Source organism: Aulonocara stuartgranti (genome assembly GCF_965226115.1).
Source record: "Aulonocara stuartgranti genome assembly, chromosome: 22".
Lineage (NCBI taxonomy): Eukaryota > Metazoa > Chordata > Actinopteri > Cichliformes > Cichlidae > Aulonocara > Aulonocara stuartgranti.
Window position 1 is genome coordinate 33,028,234 of NC_138957.1, and position 15,435 is coordinate 33,043,668.

At 37.6% G+C, this 15,435-nt stretch overlaps 2 protein-coding genes across 7 annotated transcripts; both read left to right on the plus strand.

The window, feature by feature from the left end:
* The first annotated feature begins 545 nt into the window (after window positions 1-545).
* LOC309699213 (fMet-Leu-Phe receptor-like) lies at window positions 546-5,870 on the plus strand. 5 transcript variants are annotated; one of them, XM_082522144.1, is made up of 4 exons: window positions 662-719; window positions 1,067-1,336; window positions 3,370-3,579; window positions 4,253-5,870. In XM_082522144.1, the coding sequence occupies exons 3-4, from the start codon at window positions 3,400-3,402 to the stop codon at window positions 5,069-5,071; spliced, it is 999 nt and encodes a 332-aa protein (XP_082378270.1). In that variant the 5' UTR covers window positions 662-719; window positions 1,067-1,336; window positions 3,370-3,399; the 3' UTR covers window positions 5,072-5,870. The 5 variants fall into 5 exon arrangements, with proteins under 5 accessions (XP_082378268.1, XP_082378269.1, XP_082378270.1 ...); XM_082522145.1 differs by having other exon boundaries at window positions 3,393-3,579; XM_082522146.1 differs by lacking the exon at window positions 662-719 and having other exon boundaries at window positions 1,105-1,114; window positions 1,250-1,336.
* Window positions 5,871-6,508: 638 nt separating this feature from the next.
* Window positions 6,509-14,526, plus strand: LOC309699212 (major histocompatibility complex class I-related gene protein-like). Of its 2 annotated transcripts, none has more exons than XM_082522140.1 (7): window positions 6,509-6,714; window positions 7,796-8,080; window positions 8,437-8,715; window positions 10,415-10,744; window positions 13,558-13,659; window positions 13,778-13,801; window positions 13,910-14,526. In XM_082522140.1, the coding sequence occupies exons 1-7, from the start codon at window positions 6,630-6,632 to the stop codon at window positions 13,954-13,956; spliced, it is 1,152 nt and encodes a 383-aa protein (XP_082378266.1). In that variant the 5' UTR covers window positions 6,509-6,629; the 3' UTR covers window positions 13,957-14,526. The 2 variants fall into 2 exon arrangements, with proteins under 2 accessions (XP_082378266.1, XP_082378267.1); XM_082522141.1 differs by having other exon boundaries at window positions 7,796-8,065; window positions 13,910-14,525.
* The last annotated feature ends 909 nt before the right edge of the window (window positions 14,527-15,435 follow it).

Here is a 15,435-nt window from a genome sequence, read left to right on the forward strand (position 1 = left end):
GGAAGTGTTTGGGGATGACTTTTTCCTGTTCCAACTGTGCACTAAGCAAGGTCTGGTGTGGAAGACATAACTGAGTCCAGACTCAACCCAACAGATCACTGACCTGACCTCACTGTTCTGACCTCACAAAATATGCTTCTGGTCAAAATATTTTATTTGTTTGAAGGCAGATGAATGATATAGTGTATCTTTCCCTATATGCACATTTGTTTAATACAACAATGGCAGTAAGAAACTGATTTAAATAGCTTCGTATAGGATCATTATCACTTTAGCCATCAAATCATTCTACTGACCTTAAAGGAGAGGTCAGAGATCAAATATCATATGATATTTTAAATTGTTAAACAGTACTTTCTGTATGTTGACAATAGAGATCAAGTTGTAAGAATTAGAGTTTCTTTTTGTTAATTTTCAAACAGCAAATCATTAAGTTGCACTAGAGCGGTGTGGTTGTTGGTCATTCTTAAATCACAGCAAGAAGGTCCAAGGTTCAAATTCAGGTTTTTCCTGTGTGGAGTTTCCACATTGTCCCTGTGACTGTATATTCTGTCTTTCTCCCAAAGCTCATGGTGATTCTAAATTGCCTATAGCAATGAATACTGGTGCAAATGATTGTAATTAGCTCCACAACAGACCAGCCACCTGTCCAGGGTGTACCCTGCCTCTCGTCCTATCGCAGTGGGGACAGGCTGCAGCTTCCCACAACTCTGAATTGGGTAAGTGGTGTCATTTGCTTTCTTTAGCTGCTGATCAACCATTAATCATCAACCAAACACACACAGAGGAATATTTTTAGCAACAAACGAGTAGTTCCCCAAACGTGCACTGCATTAGTGCAAGTATAACCAAACCTCTGAAATAGACAGACCATTTTTAGTTGCACCTTTCTGTGTTAGAAAAGAGAAGAGGGGAATTCCACAAGCTTTCTTTGAAACCCTTTTCCTCCATATAATGGAAACGAGTAACTGGTTATCTAAATTTAGCTAATCTATGCAACAAATTCTAATGAATGTTGAATACATACCAAAAACAACACAAGGCCATATGTCTTTTTTCTTCTAAGGGTCAAAGACGTAATCTGCAGAGTCATGTTTGGTGGACAGATGTGAATGTAAGGTTTAATTTGAGTGGCTGAACATAGAACCACAATACAGTGGTGGTTTTCTTCTTCCCTTTCCTGTGTGTGGTTGAAGAAAACTGTGCAGTCCCTGCAGTGCCATATTTATTTCTCCTTTGACTGCTGCAGCTTTACATCTCTGAACAGCAGAAACCACCTTTGTGCTCATTATCTCGGATCTTTTCTTTTGAAGAGCTGCTGTTTTTGTTTCCACTGGTAAGACTAATAATTTTCAGTTCTTGGCATAACACTTTCCTGAACATACCTTGTTTTATATCACGTTTTGTTAACATCTTGAGACAGTTTCCTGTAGCTTTGTTTGATGGTTTAATGTGCTCAAAATCATAAATCCATGTATAATGAATATATATCTTTATCTAATCTCATGAAGTTATGATCTTTTATCTTTATATACTCTTCATCATTAATGATAGAATTAAGGTTTCATGGTCATGGGTTAGTTTATCCAATGTTTTGAGTTTTGACTCAGATACCTTTCCTGAAGCAAGCTCAAAGGCAGTGTGTACTTTGAGGGGAATAGTATTATACTGTGTTTCGTTTTCTTCTTTTTAAACGCACATCAAGGAGTTTGCAGTGCAGTAAAAACGATGAATTTTGGGATTAGCTTGAATGAAAAGCAGATGTGAAATGTAAAATTGAAATCAGAGGTCAAAAGTAACAAAATATTCTAAAGGAACCTATGATGTGATATTTAAAATCCCCATATAACAGTTTTATTTCTTAAACATAGTTAATAAAGTTGGACTTTATTTAACCTTTTTTTTTTTTTTTTTTTTCCTTTTCTTCTTTTTTCCTTTTATATAGCTCAACCTTTGTTTCCTCAGAGTGTAAAACCTTTCTCCTGAAAGCATTTCATGGTCATATTAAGGACCCCACATCTGGTGATTCTTGAGTAGAGTCTTAGGAATAATGTTACCAAGTTGGTAAGGCAATTTCTGTAAAATTGATTTATTTAACCTTAAAGAAGAGGCCAGAAGTCCAAAGTAGGATGATATGCAGGATCTTATATACACTATATTGCAAAAAGTATTCACTCAACCATCTAAATCGTTGAATTAAGTGTGCCAATGACATTCAGGGCCACAGGTGTATATAATCAAGCACCAAGGCTTCCAGACTGCATCTACAAACAATTGTTAGAGAATGTGTCACTCTAAGGAGTGAATTCCTGCCTGCTACTGTGATAGTGTGGAAAGTGTTTCCAAGGTCGAACTGCGCCATCCAAATTCTACATCACCACGTGCAATGCAAAGCATCAGATGCAGTGATGTAAACCCACTGCATTACTGCAGATATGAAAAGCTTCTGAAATAGACAGGCCATTTTTAGTTGTCTGTGCTAAAAAAGTGAAGATGGAAATTCTACAAGCTTTCTTTGAATCCCCTTTTTCCATATAATGGAAGTTAGCTAATACATATTTAAAGTTAACTAAGCTATTCAACCATTTCTACTGAATGTTGAATATATACCAAAGTCAACAGGAGTCCACATATATCCTTTTTTTAAAATAAAAAATGTAAATCTGCAGTCATTCTGGTCTGTCTCATTATATGTCCTTCCATTAGGCCTTATTATCATTTCCTATCATCTGTATGCAGATGATATCCAATTGTACCTTTCTTTTAAACCTTGTGAATTGGATAAATTATCTGCGGCAAGAAAGTCACAAAGAAAACGATGCATAAGAAAATTACAGGAAGTGAACAGCTTACTCTAAAAAAGGAAGACACTAAAAACTGACAAATGTCAAACACAATATGAAATTGTTTTAACAAGCTTCCGACTGTTTAAATTGTTAAATAGTACTTTCTGTATGTTGACAATAGAGATCAAGTTGTAAGAATAGGATAAGCTGTCTGACTCTATTTCAGACAGCTTCTCCATTCTTGTATTTGTATGATATCAGTGAGACCGGATGTAAATGTGTTCACCTCATGCATGCAGCTCTGAATATAAGTACTTTAGTCCCACCCACTTGTCCAAACCTTTTTGTGTGGACCAGCCAATCAGAGGAAAGGTAGCTAAAAGGTAAATGTACTTATTCCACACCGAGGATGAACCCAAGGAAGTGGGCAACTATCATCATGAACAGGGACTTTTTAAAAACTGTGAATCATGCACAGCTACTCTAGCAGAGTCCAAGAATTAAGTCAAGTAAAGTAATATTATCGTTTCTTCCTCTCTGTCAGTTAGTTGAGGAAATACATGGATGAGTAACATTTTGTCAGTTTTCCTGTTCTCTCTTTCTCAGCCCCGCCATGTTTCCCAATGACTCTCTGCCCACCAACACAGTCAAGCCTTCTAAAGATGACCAGGAAACTATGGTGGGCATCAGTGCCATTATGGACAATGTCAGTATCATTCTCTATGCACTGACTGTTGTGCTCGGCATCACAGGAAACTCTGTGGTCATCTGGGTGGCTGGATTCAAATTTAAGGTGAATACTTCAGTGGATAATACCTTTCAAATACCTTCTGAGTTTGTTAGTAATCTGTTTAGTGAAGTCTGTGGGGTCATATTTATTTTCTACTGTAAAGACAGTAAATAAACTTGGGGTTAAGAAACTGTGACCTTTACTGGTGTAGGAGATAGGTGTAGGTGGTTTCACAACATCTGCCTGGGATGTGATAGCTATGGTGTGTGTGTTGAGTGAGCAATGCATATAAATATAAACCTCTTTCACCTACTGGGATGAGGTTATCACCACATTCATTTCACACAGATGAACAGAATTAGTAATGGATGGTGTTTCCAAGGTGAAATACCAACAAAACTCCCCACACTCTGAAGTGTGACACATAAATTAGAAGACTGTTTTGAACTTAATTTCTGTTATGATGTTTCTATTTCAAGAGCGATGTGATTAAGTTTATCAAGTTAAGTTAAGTTTATGTACAAAAGGCACTTGTTTAGCGTTTGGACTAGTTTAAGACGACTGAGCCTGAAATAAGGTAGAGGATTATGTTTAGTAGCAACATTTATATAAATAGGACCTCATAATAGCTGATAAAATCCCATTCTGGTTACTGTTTCACGTAAATATTATCTTTCATTTTTGTTTTTCCTTTCTTCACTTTTCCATCGTGTTTTATTTTCTTCTTCATCCACAGCCAAAGGTCACCAACGTGTGGCTGGTGAATCTGGCGATAGCAGACCTGATCTTCTGCTTCACACGAGTTTTTTCTCTCACTAAGAAGCTCTTCTTTGAGCACTGGCCTTTCGGCCTCTTCGTCTGCAAGTTCGATGCCTTCTTCAAATACACCAACATGTTCTGCTCTGTCTTTTTGCTGGCTGTGATCAGTCTGGATCGAGTGCTTTGTGTCTGTCAACCTGTCCTCACAAAGCGTCGTCGCACCCTGTGGGCAGCGAGGGTGGTGGCAGTCTGTATCTGGATAGCAGCGATCCTCTTCAGCATTCCTTACTTCATCCATCGCCAAGTCTATCTGGGCAAGAAGAACCTGAGTATGTGCTCTCTTCATCCAAAAGAGAACGCAGAAGGGTACAACAGCACCAGAGCTGCTCTCTACTCCATCCGCTTCCTGTGCGGCTTCATAATTCCCTTTATGGTGATTCTGGTCTGTTATATCTTGGCCGCTGTGGGAATCCGACGCACCCGCCTGTCAGGGAAGACCCGCCCTCTACGTATACTAGCATGTTTGGTGATTGCCTTCTTCCTGTGCTGGGCGCCTTACCACTGCCTCTTACTGGTGAAGATGGTGGACAGTAAATACGCTCTGTTCAAAATCTGGTTCCCTGTAGCAAAGGGTATAGCCTACTTCAACAGCTGTGTGAACCCACTGTTATACTTCTGCATGGGGCTAAAAGTCAGTGAGGGATTTAGACAGAGTCTGATAAGAATTTATAAAAGAGGCCTGGCAGATGACATAGACGGCCAGATGACTCACTCCACTGATCGCTCATTAGATTAAAGCTCAGGGTTGAAACACGGCAGTCTTGTAGTGGTAGGAAAGAGTCAGACAGCACTGACTAAAATTTAAGTTTCTTCCAATGATCCTGAAGTTCAGAAGAGCTACAACAAATCAACAAAAGAATACCTGAAACACAAAAGTACTACAGTGTTCAAAATCCAGATCTCAACCCAAATGATGTCTACAGGGCAGTCAACAACATAGTTATTGGACTAATGTAGGACTACTATCAGCAACCAGCCAACCTAGTAATGTCATATTCTGTTTTCTAACAAGATGGCACTGCCCATGCTCTAAAAACTGTATTTTAAATCACAGCCTCACAGAAAGTATTAAATTTGTGACATTTTGGGGGGAGAAGGCTCCGTGGTGTAAATTAGGCTATGTAGTGTTTTACGTCCACTTTAATGCACATCAAATGCCAAGTGAATAATCTCTTTCTCCTTTGGGTGGGCATGTCTGAAAGCAATCACTGAAATTTGTTTTTTGTTATTATTATTATTGTTTATTATTGCGCTGAGACTTTTTTTTTTTTCCATATCGGTTGTTATGGCTGTTCCTGCTGTAAAGTGTAAAGTGAATTCAAGTTTTCCTTCATTTTATCCTACTGTCACCAAGTGCTTGGTCATAGGGGGGTGTCTGACTGTTGGTTTTCTCTGTATTATTGTAGAGCTTTTACCTAAAGCACCATCAGGTGCTCTGATTTTGCACTGAGGTACTAAGTGCTTCTTGCTTTTCGGAACACAACTTTTGTGTAATATTTTGTAATCTTTTTTTTGAGTAAAGATAATACTGTTTCAACGATGGATGTGTGTTCTGATCCAGTGAGAAAAAGACCCTTTAATTCACTCAAATAGCAAAGAATACTTAGATAATGTCTATAGGAAAGCACCAGACAACATTCAAGACATAACATTCTCGATTAATATTAATTTTTAAATTCTGTTGCAACATATTTCCTTTATCTTCTTTGTCTGCTGTAATTTTCCAAATGTTTTTTTTTTATTAACTCTTTAACTCTCTGAGACTTTATTTTCTATTTTTTGTACCATAAATGAGTTCATATGCTCTTACGTTAAGGCTCTTGTCATCAAGAGAGTTAATTTTTTTTTTTTTTTTTAAATAGGAAATGCTCACAGTGGCTGTGATTGAGTCCTGAGTACTTTAAAAAAAAAAATTAAACCTTTATTTATCAACTAAAAACTGTCCATTGCTACATCAAGCGATTAAAAAGGGCAGAAAAGACTGCGTGCACAGATAACACTACTACAAGGAGGAAAACACAATAGCAATGAATAAATGATATAAAGAAATTATTTTAATTATTATTAGTATATTATTATAGGAATCATAGTAAGTTGCACAAGAGGCCTACTGTGTCCTTTTATGCATTTCCGGCTTCCTTATCGCTACCATTTCTCCCTTCGCCTGCTCGTGTTTTGGGAGTGGTTTCGGCAGACAGGCTGGTACAGGTACAAGCTGGCGACGGCATCGGCTGTTTTCATAATCTCTGCAGAAGTTTAAATAAGGACTTATTTCCGGTTTATACTTCTGCAACATGAGCAATGATCGTTCTAAAATTAAGGATAAAGGAAAGATGAAGATACTTTTGTTGCTTCAGTTATGCTGTGATTTATTGGCAGGTAAGAAACGGCGATTTTAACAAAATCACATATTTCCTCAGCAGAGGATCTTGCGTTTAAAACTTGCAGCGAATTCTGTAAACACATCGCGCTTCTGAAATTCTGACCATAACCTGCTCCAAGTTAACATTGTGATTTAGACAGGTAGAAAGAGAGCTACTTTAGTGAACTCGGACAAACCTGAAGTTTTTATCCCGGTGTTGTGCCAAAAAGTGATCGCCTGCCAAAAACTGATTGTCCGTATTTAAATTACTATAAATATCGTGTTGCTCTATACCATGTGAAACAAATGTATCCCTCATGAATGATATCAAGTCATCTTGAGGCACAGACAATATTCCCGTAAGAAAGTAGAAGCCGCAATCAGTTTTTGGCAGTGACTTTTATATAGCCTTTATTTATGCAGTTAAAAAAATCTCGTTGACATTAAAAATGTCTTTTTAAGAGTAATCTGTCCAAGAAGACAGCAGAAATATAACAATAATTCCGTAAAAATATTTTAAGTGGACAAAAAGGACCGGGTTGGTTATAATGTAAGGACAATTGTACACGGTAATTAAAAAACTGATCATTTCATATATTTTATAAGTAACCCCTTTGTAAACCCTGTTCACCGAAGTCTATTTACCAACGAACGTAAAGATATTACACATTTAAAAAGCACACGGAAACATTGGAAATCAGTTTTTCGCATCAGGCGATTTTTGGCACAACACCAGAACTGAGTTTTAGTTCCAGTTTTTCATAAGTGTTTAAAAACGTTTTGGCGTACACAGCTTTAAAAGTACATATTTAGAATATATTCTTGAAAGTTTCATGTCAGAAATAGCTTATTAAAGCAGCTTTACAACAAAGTTTCTAATTCGTTTACTTTGGATAGAACTTGATATTGACACGTGCAAAGCAGATCAGCGATACTGGTCCTGTGCCCACATGTTTTTATCAAAATAAAGGTTACACAGTATTGCTGTCAATGAGAATACTCCTATAGCTTGGTCATAATGAATGCATCATATTTCTGATGATGTTTGTATATTTTGTGCTTAATTCCTTAATATTATAAACACTGTTTGTCCTGCAGTGAAACACTCACTGAAGTATTTTGTCTGTGGATCTTCTGGAGTCCCAAATGTTCCGGAGTTTATTGGTGTAATGGTGTTTGACGGCATTCAGACAGGTTATTGTGACAGCAGCAATAAGACATTAAAACCACAACTGGACTGGGCAAAGAAAATATTACAAACTAATCCTGAGCAGCTGGAGTGGTACACGCAGAAGTGTTTCGAGGATCAGCCAAATGTCTTCAGAGGCCACATTTTTAGATGGAAGCAGCGTTTCAACCAAAGTGGAGGTGCAGTATTTTCTGGTACGCCTGATCTCAAATCCTGATAAATCATATACTTGATCAAAACTGAGTGGTTTAAAATGTGCATTTTGCAATACTTTATCTATTAAAAATAACTAGGTTCGTTTTTGGATATACTAAGTTTTTCTGCTTTTTATTGTTTGCAAGAGATGAAATATTTATCAGATGACTCCTGCATTGAATCAGTTTTTGACACTTGAATAATATAAAGCGCATTACGTTATTATTAAAAACACTGACAGACTCAGAGTTATGTTCAAGGCCTGAATCAGGAACATTACATAAACCTCTGAAAATAACCACACACAGTTTACACTCTTCATCGTCCTTTGTCATCTCTGTTATTTTTCTCTCAGGTGTCCACATCATACAGAGGATAAGTGGATGTGAATGGGATGAAAACACTGACAGTGTGACCGGAGTGTTGAAGTATGGCTATAACGGAGAAGGCTTTCTTGAATTTGACATGAAGACACTGACGTGGATCGCACTGAAACCAGAGGCTGACATGATCAAACTGAAATGGGATGCTGATCGGGTCAGAACAATAAAGAACAAAGACTTTCTCACTAAGATCTGTGCAAAGTGGCTGAAGATGTATGTGGACAATGGGAAAAGATCCCTGCACAGGACAGGTAGAATCGCACAAGTCACAGTTCCATAGAATCACTTTGTTTATTTTATATTATTATTATTATTATTATTATTATTATTATTATTATTATTATTATTATTATCATCATCATCATTTTTAAAAGCAGAATATTTAGGCTGAGTTTTATTTACTGATTCAGAAGGTAACTCTAAAGGCTGGAATCACACAAAGCTAAGCTGCAACAACATTTTATTGATAATTGCAGTTCAACATTTTCATCAGTACCATCTTCAAACAAGATTTATAAATGACAGAAAAAACTCTAAATTTCCTAATCAGTCCTGCTAGCGAAGTAATGAAAAATAAGCAAACAAGTCCAGGTGACCGCCTTCTGCACTGGGAATAAGAAGAGAAAGATGAGCTCACCAGTGTTTCCAACTGCCTTCAATACAGAGAAATGCAAAAATTTACAATTTAATTTTGGTAAATTTGAGTGCAAAGTTGAAAAGTTCACGTTTTGCTCAAAAATGTAAAAAAATATGATGCCATGCACCTTTATAGTTATACATTAAATCCATGGATACCTGCTATAGCAGCTTTATCCTTTTTTCTACACACTTGTACATTCATAATAGATAATTGGTTATTTGCACGAGCAGAGATTTAAAGCAGAGAGGATTAAAACCCAAACACTAAAGACAAGTGAACTAACAAAACATGAGCTTTGAAAATTGATAAGAACAAGCAGTGTAACTTAGCAAAGTCCACACAGGTGCTGCAAAAAAAAGGATGAAAAAGGATCAAAGGTGAAAGAAAGTGACAATTGTCAGAAGAAGAGACAAACCTGTCTCATCTCTCCTCCTCTCCTATGCTTTGAACTTAGACATCCTTGTACTGAGATGGATTTCTAGTTTGCAGGCAGGACAAAGAGGCACAAGTTAGAGAAATGAACAAACCCTCAAGAACAGTAATTTTCAAAATAAAACAGGAAGTGAAAACAAGGAATACAAGGATGCCAGCGCATAGACAAACTGCAGCTATAACAAATACTGTGGATATACAGACAGAGAGCTATTTCATTTTGCATTGTATTTATTTTGTAAGTAATTTTTTTTAACTTGCATAATAACAACAATTTATAACAACTGCGTTTTAGGCTTCTTTGCCCTTGCTTTTGTAAACCAAAGAAACACAGAAACATTTCTGTGATCTAATTTACATTTTTTTAAATGATTACTTTTTACTTTTACGTTAGTAAAAAAATACAGTCAACAGGGGATTTTGCATATTGTAATAACATCTTTCATGGAGTTGTTCCATAGCTTATCTGTGTTTTCCAGGCAGTTCTAATGGTTGTTGCTAATTCACCAACCCCCCTTTTTTTTTAGCTTCACATGCTGTTGAGAACTTCATATGAATGTTATATGTTTTGGTTGAAATAAAATATTTACATGAGCTGAACTAATGATTCTTTTTATTTAGTACTTTCTCTAGTTGAGCATTTAGCTTTATGTGGTACCCAGTGACCATATATCACTGTGTTTGGTTACATTTGGCTTAAAAGTATGTCATAATGCAGCTGCTAGAAAGCTGGAGACGGGCTCGAATGGCTCGCCTTATATGTTCCAATATGTTCCTATTTAATTTTCTTGTCTTGTTTCCTTTCCTTCTCTGCTTTGTTGACTTTACTTCTTTCATCCATTCTCAATCTCTCTCTTTCCCATCATCCCTCTGTCCAGTTCTTCCCTCAGTATCGCTCCTCCAGAAAACTCCCTCCTCTCCAGTCAGCTGCTATGCTGCAGGTTTCTATCTTGACAAAGCCGTGATGTTCTGGAGAAAAGATGGAGATGAGATTCATGATGGTGTGGAAAAAGGAGATATCCTCCCAAACGATGATGGCACCTTCCAGATTATTGTTGATCTGAATGTTTCATCAGTCAAACCTGAAGACTGGTGGAGATACGAGTGTGTGTTTCAGTTCTTGAGTGGTGAGAACATCATCGTCACCAAACTGAATGAAATAATGATCAGAACCAACTGGAGAGAAAACATACTTAGGACTGGCAGAGGTGAGTGAAGCTCATATGATTCGTTTGCTGATATTGTGGATTGGCTAATGTAATCCTTGAATGTTTTGTCCTGAAGAATAGCTCTTACTATGGGAATAACTAATGGTCAGCCTCACTTTTTTTTTCATCACAGAAGAAAAAAAAAGTTATTTTAATATTTTTTCACTGGTTAAATGCAATCCATTACTGCTCTTAACCTTCTTAAGAAAATATTTTTCAGAATTTGTTTAGACCATGTAAATGACAGTGATTTTTGGAATTTTATATTTCATTTTTTCCCCCAAAATGTCTATTTTTTATTATAATTTATAATAAAAAAATGTCTATAATCCACAAATACGGATTTGGGTACACCTATACTGACTGGGTATTGTGTTAGAAACAAAGGTACAACAAAGGTATGCAACATTGCTGACTCTGAATTCAGAAATACCTCGACTTCACCTAACACCTAACTTCAGAGCTGGGCCCTAATGTATGGCCCCGACTTTGGAACACAGGGCATGCTGCTAATGAGATGCTGGATAACAATAATGTCTCAGAGACATAATGTCTCAACTGACTGGCTCCAGGTGAGCACGGAGCCAGTCAGTTGTATTAGTTACTTCATCCTACAGGCATTGTCATACACCAGGAGGAACCCAGGATACACTGCAGTAGTGTAGGGTCTGACAAACAGGGAGGCAAACAACATGGATATGCCTCCCCAGACCTGCACAGATCCACCAACAAACTGGCCACGAGGACAGTATTACAGACAGCATAATGTTCTCCACAGCTTCTCCAGACCCTTTCATGTCTGACACATTTGCTCAGAGTCAGCCTGTTCTCATTTGTCAAAATCACAGGGTGGACCTACTGATTCTGGTATTCTGGTAAATGCCATTCAGGCTCTGCAGTGCCGCACAGTGAGCACAGGACCCATTAGAGGATGTTAGACCCTTATAAAGTCCCCATGAAGTCTCTTTGTGATGTTTTGTCACAGACATTCACACCAGTGGACTGAAATGGTAAATGGACTGATTCTTATATAGTGCTTTTCTACTCTCCCAGAGTACTGAAAGCTGTATACATTCACCCATTCCCTTCTAAACACAAGTGCAAATTAAACTACATTCACACACATTCACACTCCGATGAATGCAACTTGGGGTTAGTATCTTGCCCAAGGATATTTGGCATGCAGACTGGGGAAGCCAAGGATCGAACCACCAACCTTCCGATCAGTAGCTGATCTGCCCCATGAGCCACAGCTGCCTGCTGGAGGTTATTTTATAGGGCTCATCCTGCTTCTCTTTGTACAAAGCTAAGGATGCAAAAACAAAAACATGCAAATGTACATGCAGTGTGTTTTTGTTTTTTTGTTTTTTTATCTGTCAGAAGGTTCAATAAAGTCAAAGGAGCTTGCAAAGAAGAGCGACCATTTTTGAACAGAGGCGGGGGTTTACGACACCAACTTTCTGCCATCTATAATCCAGTTTTGAGATCCCTCCCCAGACGCCTTAACGCCCACTCACATCCTGGGCCATCTGACCTCAGGAATTCGCATGATAAGGTGGGGCCAGGTTTCACAATGAGCTCACCCAAAACCCTGGCTGATTGGGACCCACACCCATTTTCACACCTTGGCTCAGGCGATTAGAGGATTTCTTTGGGGGGAAACTCCCACTAGGTTTAAATCTGGGACTCCCTACCATTTGATCTTAGAACTGAAGAAGCTTCTCGGATGAGAGGTGAAACGTCTTCAAGCAACTTAAAGAAGCCCAGACGCTTTTCTTTGCAAGCTCCTTTGACGACGATGACCTGGATGACTGGGAACGTTCACAGACAAGGTTCAATAAACACTTCAATTATTGGATCAGGCTTTACATGTTTACAAACCTTCTATATCCCTGTAGAGCTCTCCTGGAGTAACTGACTAGCAGGCTGGTAAAACTGTTATTCCAGCTTATGTGTGTGGGGGGCATTGATGTGCATGCAACTTCAAAAAGCTGTGAGTTAACTTTCAAAAGGTTCTGTGTTTTTGTGTAATATCACTACTGATTTTCCTAAGTTCTGCCTCTGACCTGCCCTCCTTACAATAATAATTAAAAAGACTAAAACTGAAACACAGCATTTTTCAAACAATAAAAAGTAAACTGAAATATGAAAATAAACTCTGCAAACGTAATGAAACTGAACAGAGTTAGTAAATAAACAAAAATGGAAACTAATTAGAAAATACAAAACTAATAACTCTGGTAGCATCCAGGTGTTGCCTCATTCTGACAGCAGTGAGGCTGACCCTAGCTGAATGCAAAAACTTGGATAAGGAGGAAACACTCCTGTTTGCCCCTCTACGGCACCTGTTGTTCATTTCATTACCATCAAAGCAGCTGAAACTGAATAACACCCATCTCCGCTGCTTAAATGACCACATCAGAGGGTCAGAGGGCCCGGTGGCGCCAGTGTCCGGCAGCCTCGCTTCTGTCAGTGCGCCCCAGGGCAGCTGTGGCTAAAATGTAGCTGCCATCACCAGTGTGTTGATGTGTGAATGGGTGAATGACTGAATGTAGTGTAAAGCGCTTTGGGGTCCTTAGGGACTGAGTAAAGCGCTATACAAATGCAGGCCATTTACCAATTTACATCAATATCTCAGAAGTTTAACTGACTTGATGCTCTGATTAAAAAATGTTCACTTCCCTTCAACAATTAAGCCTGTGAATTATAGATTAACCAGATGAATACCGCAGGATGAGTGGATTTTCTTTCTATTCTAACATCTTTCATTTTATCCTGTTTATTTGATTTTTTTATTTGTTTTTTATGAGCAGAGGACCCCTCTGATATGACAGTTCCCATCATTCCTGCAGTAGTTGTTTTTGTTCTCATCATCGTTGCTGCTGCTGGATTTGCTGTTTACAAAAAGAAGAAAGGTGAGAGATTCAGAAGCAACAGTGCGAAGCTCAGTTACATTATTTCTGTATTACTGTCTATATTAAAGATGGTTATCCTGAATTTATGTAAAAGAGTGGGATTGTGTTTTTTTTTCAGTTTCAGAGAGGCGACCTACATCATGTAAGTACGACTTTATTGTTTGTTATTTGTATTTTCCGCTTTGATCTGACAGTTTGGATTTAAAACATTATTTGTGTAACCGATATATTTTTTCTTTGGCTTTAACAGCTCCTGACAACAATGCTGAACAGATTCAACTGAATCAGGTTAAATAGACAAACGCAGGACTCTGCACTCTCCAGTTAAATAAGAATAAAGTTGTTTTTTTAATTTTGTTATATGAACTTGACTTTTGTTTACTTTTTAATTGTTTTATTTAAAAAAAAGAATGTTAAAATGTTTACAATGCATTTAGGCATTTTCATTTTTGTCTATGAGTCTCTGTATCATTACAGCTAAAACTGTTTTGTTCTATTCTAAGCTTTTGTAGGGACAACAAATTTGTTAGAGTGGTTCTGTCTTTCTATTTCTGTTTCTTTAGAAACTTCAAAGCTTCATTTCCTATTGGTTGTTGTGTTTTAAATGTGAGATTCTGTGTCATGTGATACCAGTGATATGTTTCTCAGAACATTTTGATTTATCAAAACTGTTAAAGCTGCTCTCTATGTTTGAGTGCAGTCAGTGAAAAGAAATCCAAAAAAAGAGATTTTTGTGTGTAGTTTCATATATTGTCCTCTGTTTTTATTATATTTGATTTAAGTTTTGTTATTAAATATGTTTTGTCATATTAAAGTTATCCATTTAAGCTTCAGTCTGTTTAACTTTATGGACGTTTTGTTTGTTTGAATGTTTGTTTGTGTTTCATGGGAAAAAGAAAAAAAAGAATCTCATATTTTATTTAGATTTTTTGGAATTGATTTTCTCAGCTACATAAACAGGATCTATCTTATGTATTATAATTATTGATGTCAAAATAAAATCCAAATAAGTAAAGTCCAACAGAGGGAAGAGTGTGCCGTTCTTACAATTATAGATGATTTATTTTCTCAAACTTCTCAAGAAGCGGCAACAACATCTGTAAATTATGGAGACTGCAATGTGTCATTCATTCTGTTGGTCCCTAATGTGCAAACTAGGGTAATATTTAGGAAGACAAGTGAAAAATAAAATCAATTTATAGAAAACAAAATACTGTATTTACAAGGTCACACAATATTAGAATATCAGTTACTCAATATGCCAATAATTTTTCAAAGACAAAAATTATAATCCAGTTGGCTGGAAACAAATATTAATAAATAACATGATTAATAATTATTACATAAATTATACAGTGAATAAAAAAATAAATGAAAGAACTAGTTGCCTTCGTTTGATAGAGCTGCATGTTAAACGTACGGAAAGAGTTCAGGGCTACCGGCAGAGCCCGCGGGCACGTCGCTGCAGCCCCCTCTGGCTTCAGCTCCGTGGCTGCTCTGTGACCCCACCTCTGGGTCTCTCCTCAGTTCTTTCCAGGAGGGTGGCACAGTGGTCCTCCTTGGGCACTCGTGCTGTGGGGGCCTCTGGATGTCTGGGGCCTGAATCTCCTCCATGCCTGCTTCATGCCTGGGGGACGGAGCTGTGGCTCCCCACACCCTACACTGTATTTAAGCCCTGTGTTTCAGTTTGTCGGTGTCGCGATCTACCGTTTTCTATGCTGTGCGTTCTGTCTGCTTGCCTGAGTTTATTTGGAGTCTCAGTTTTGTTACCTTTTT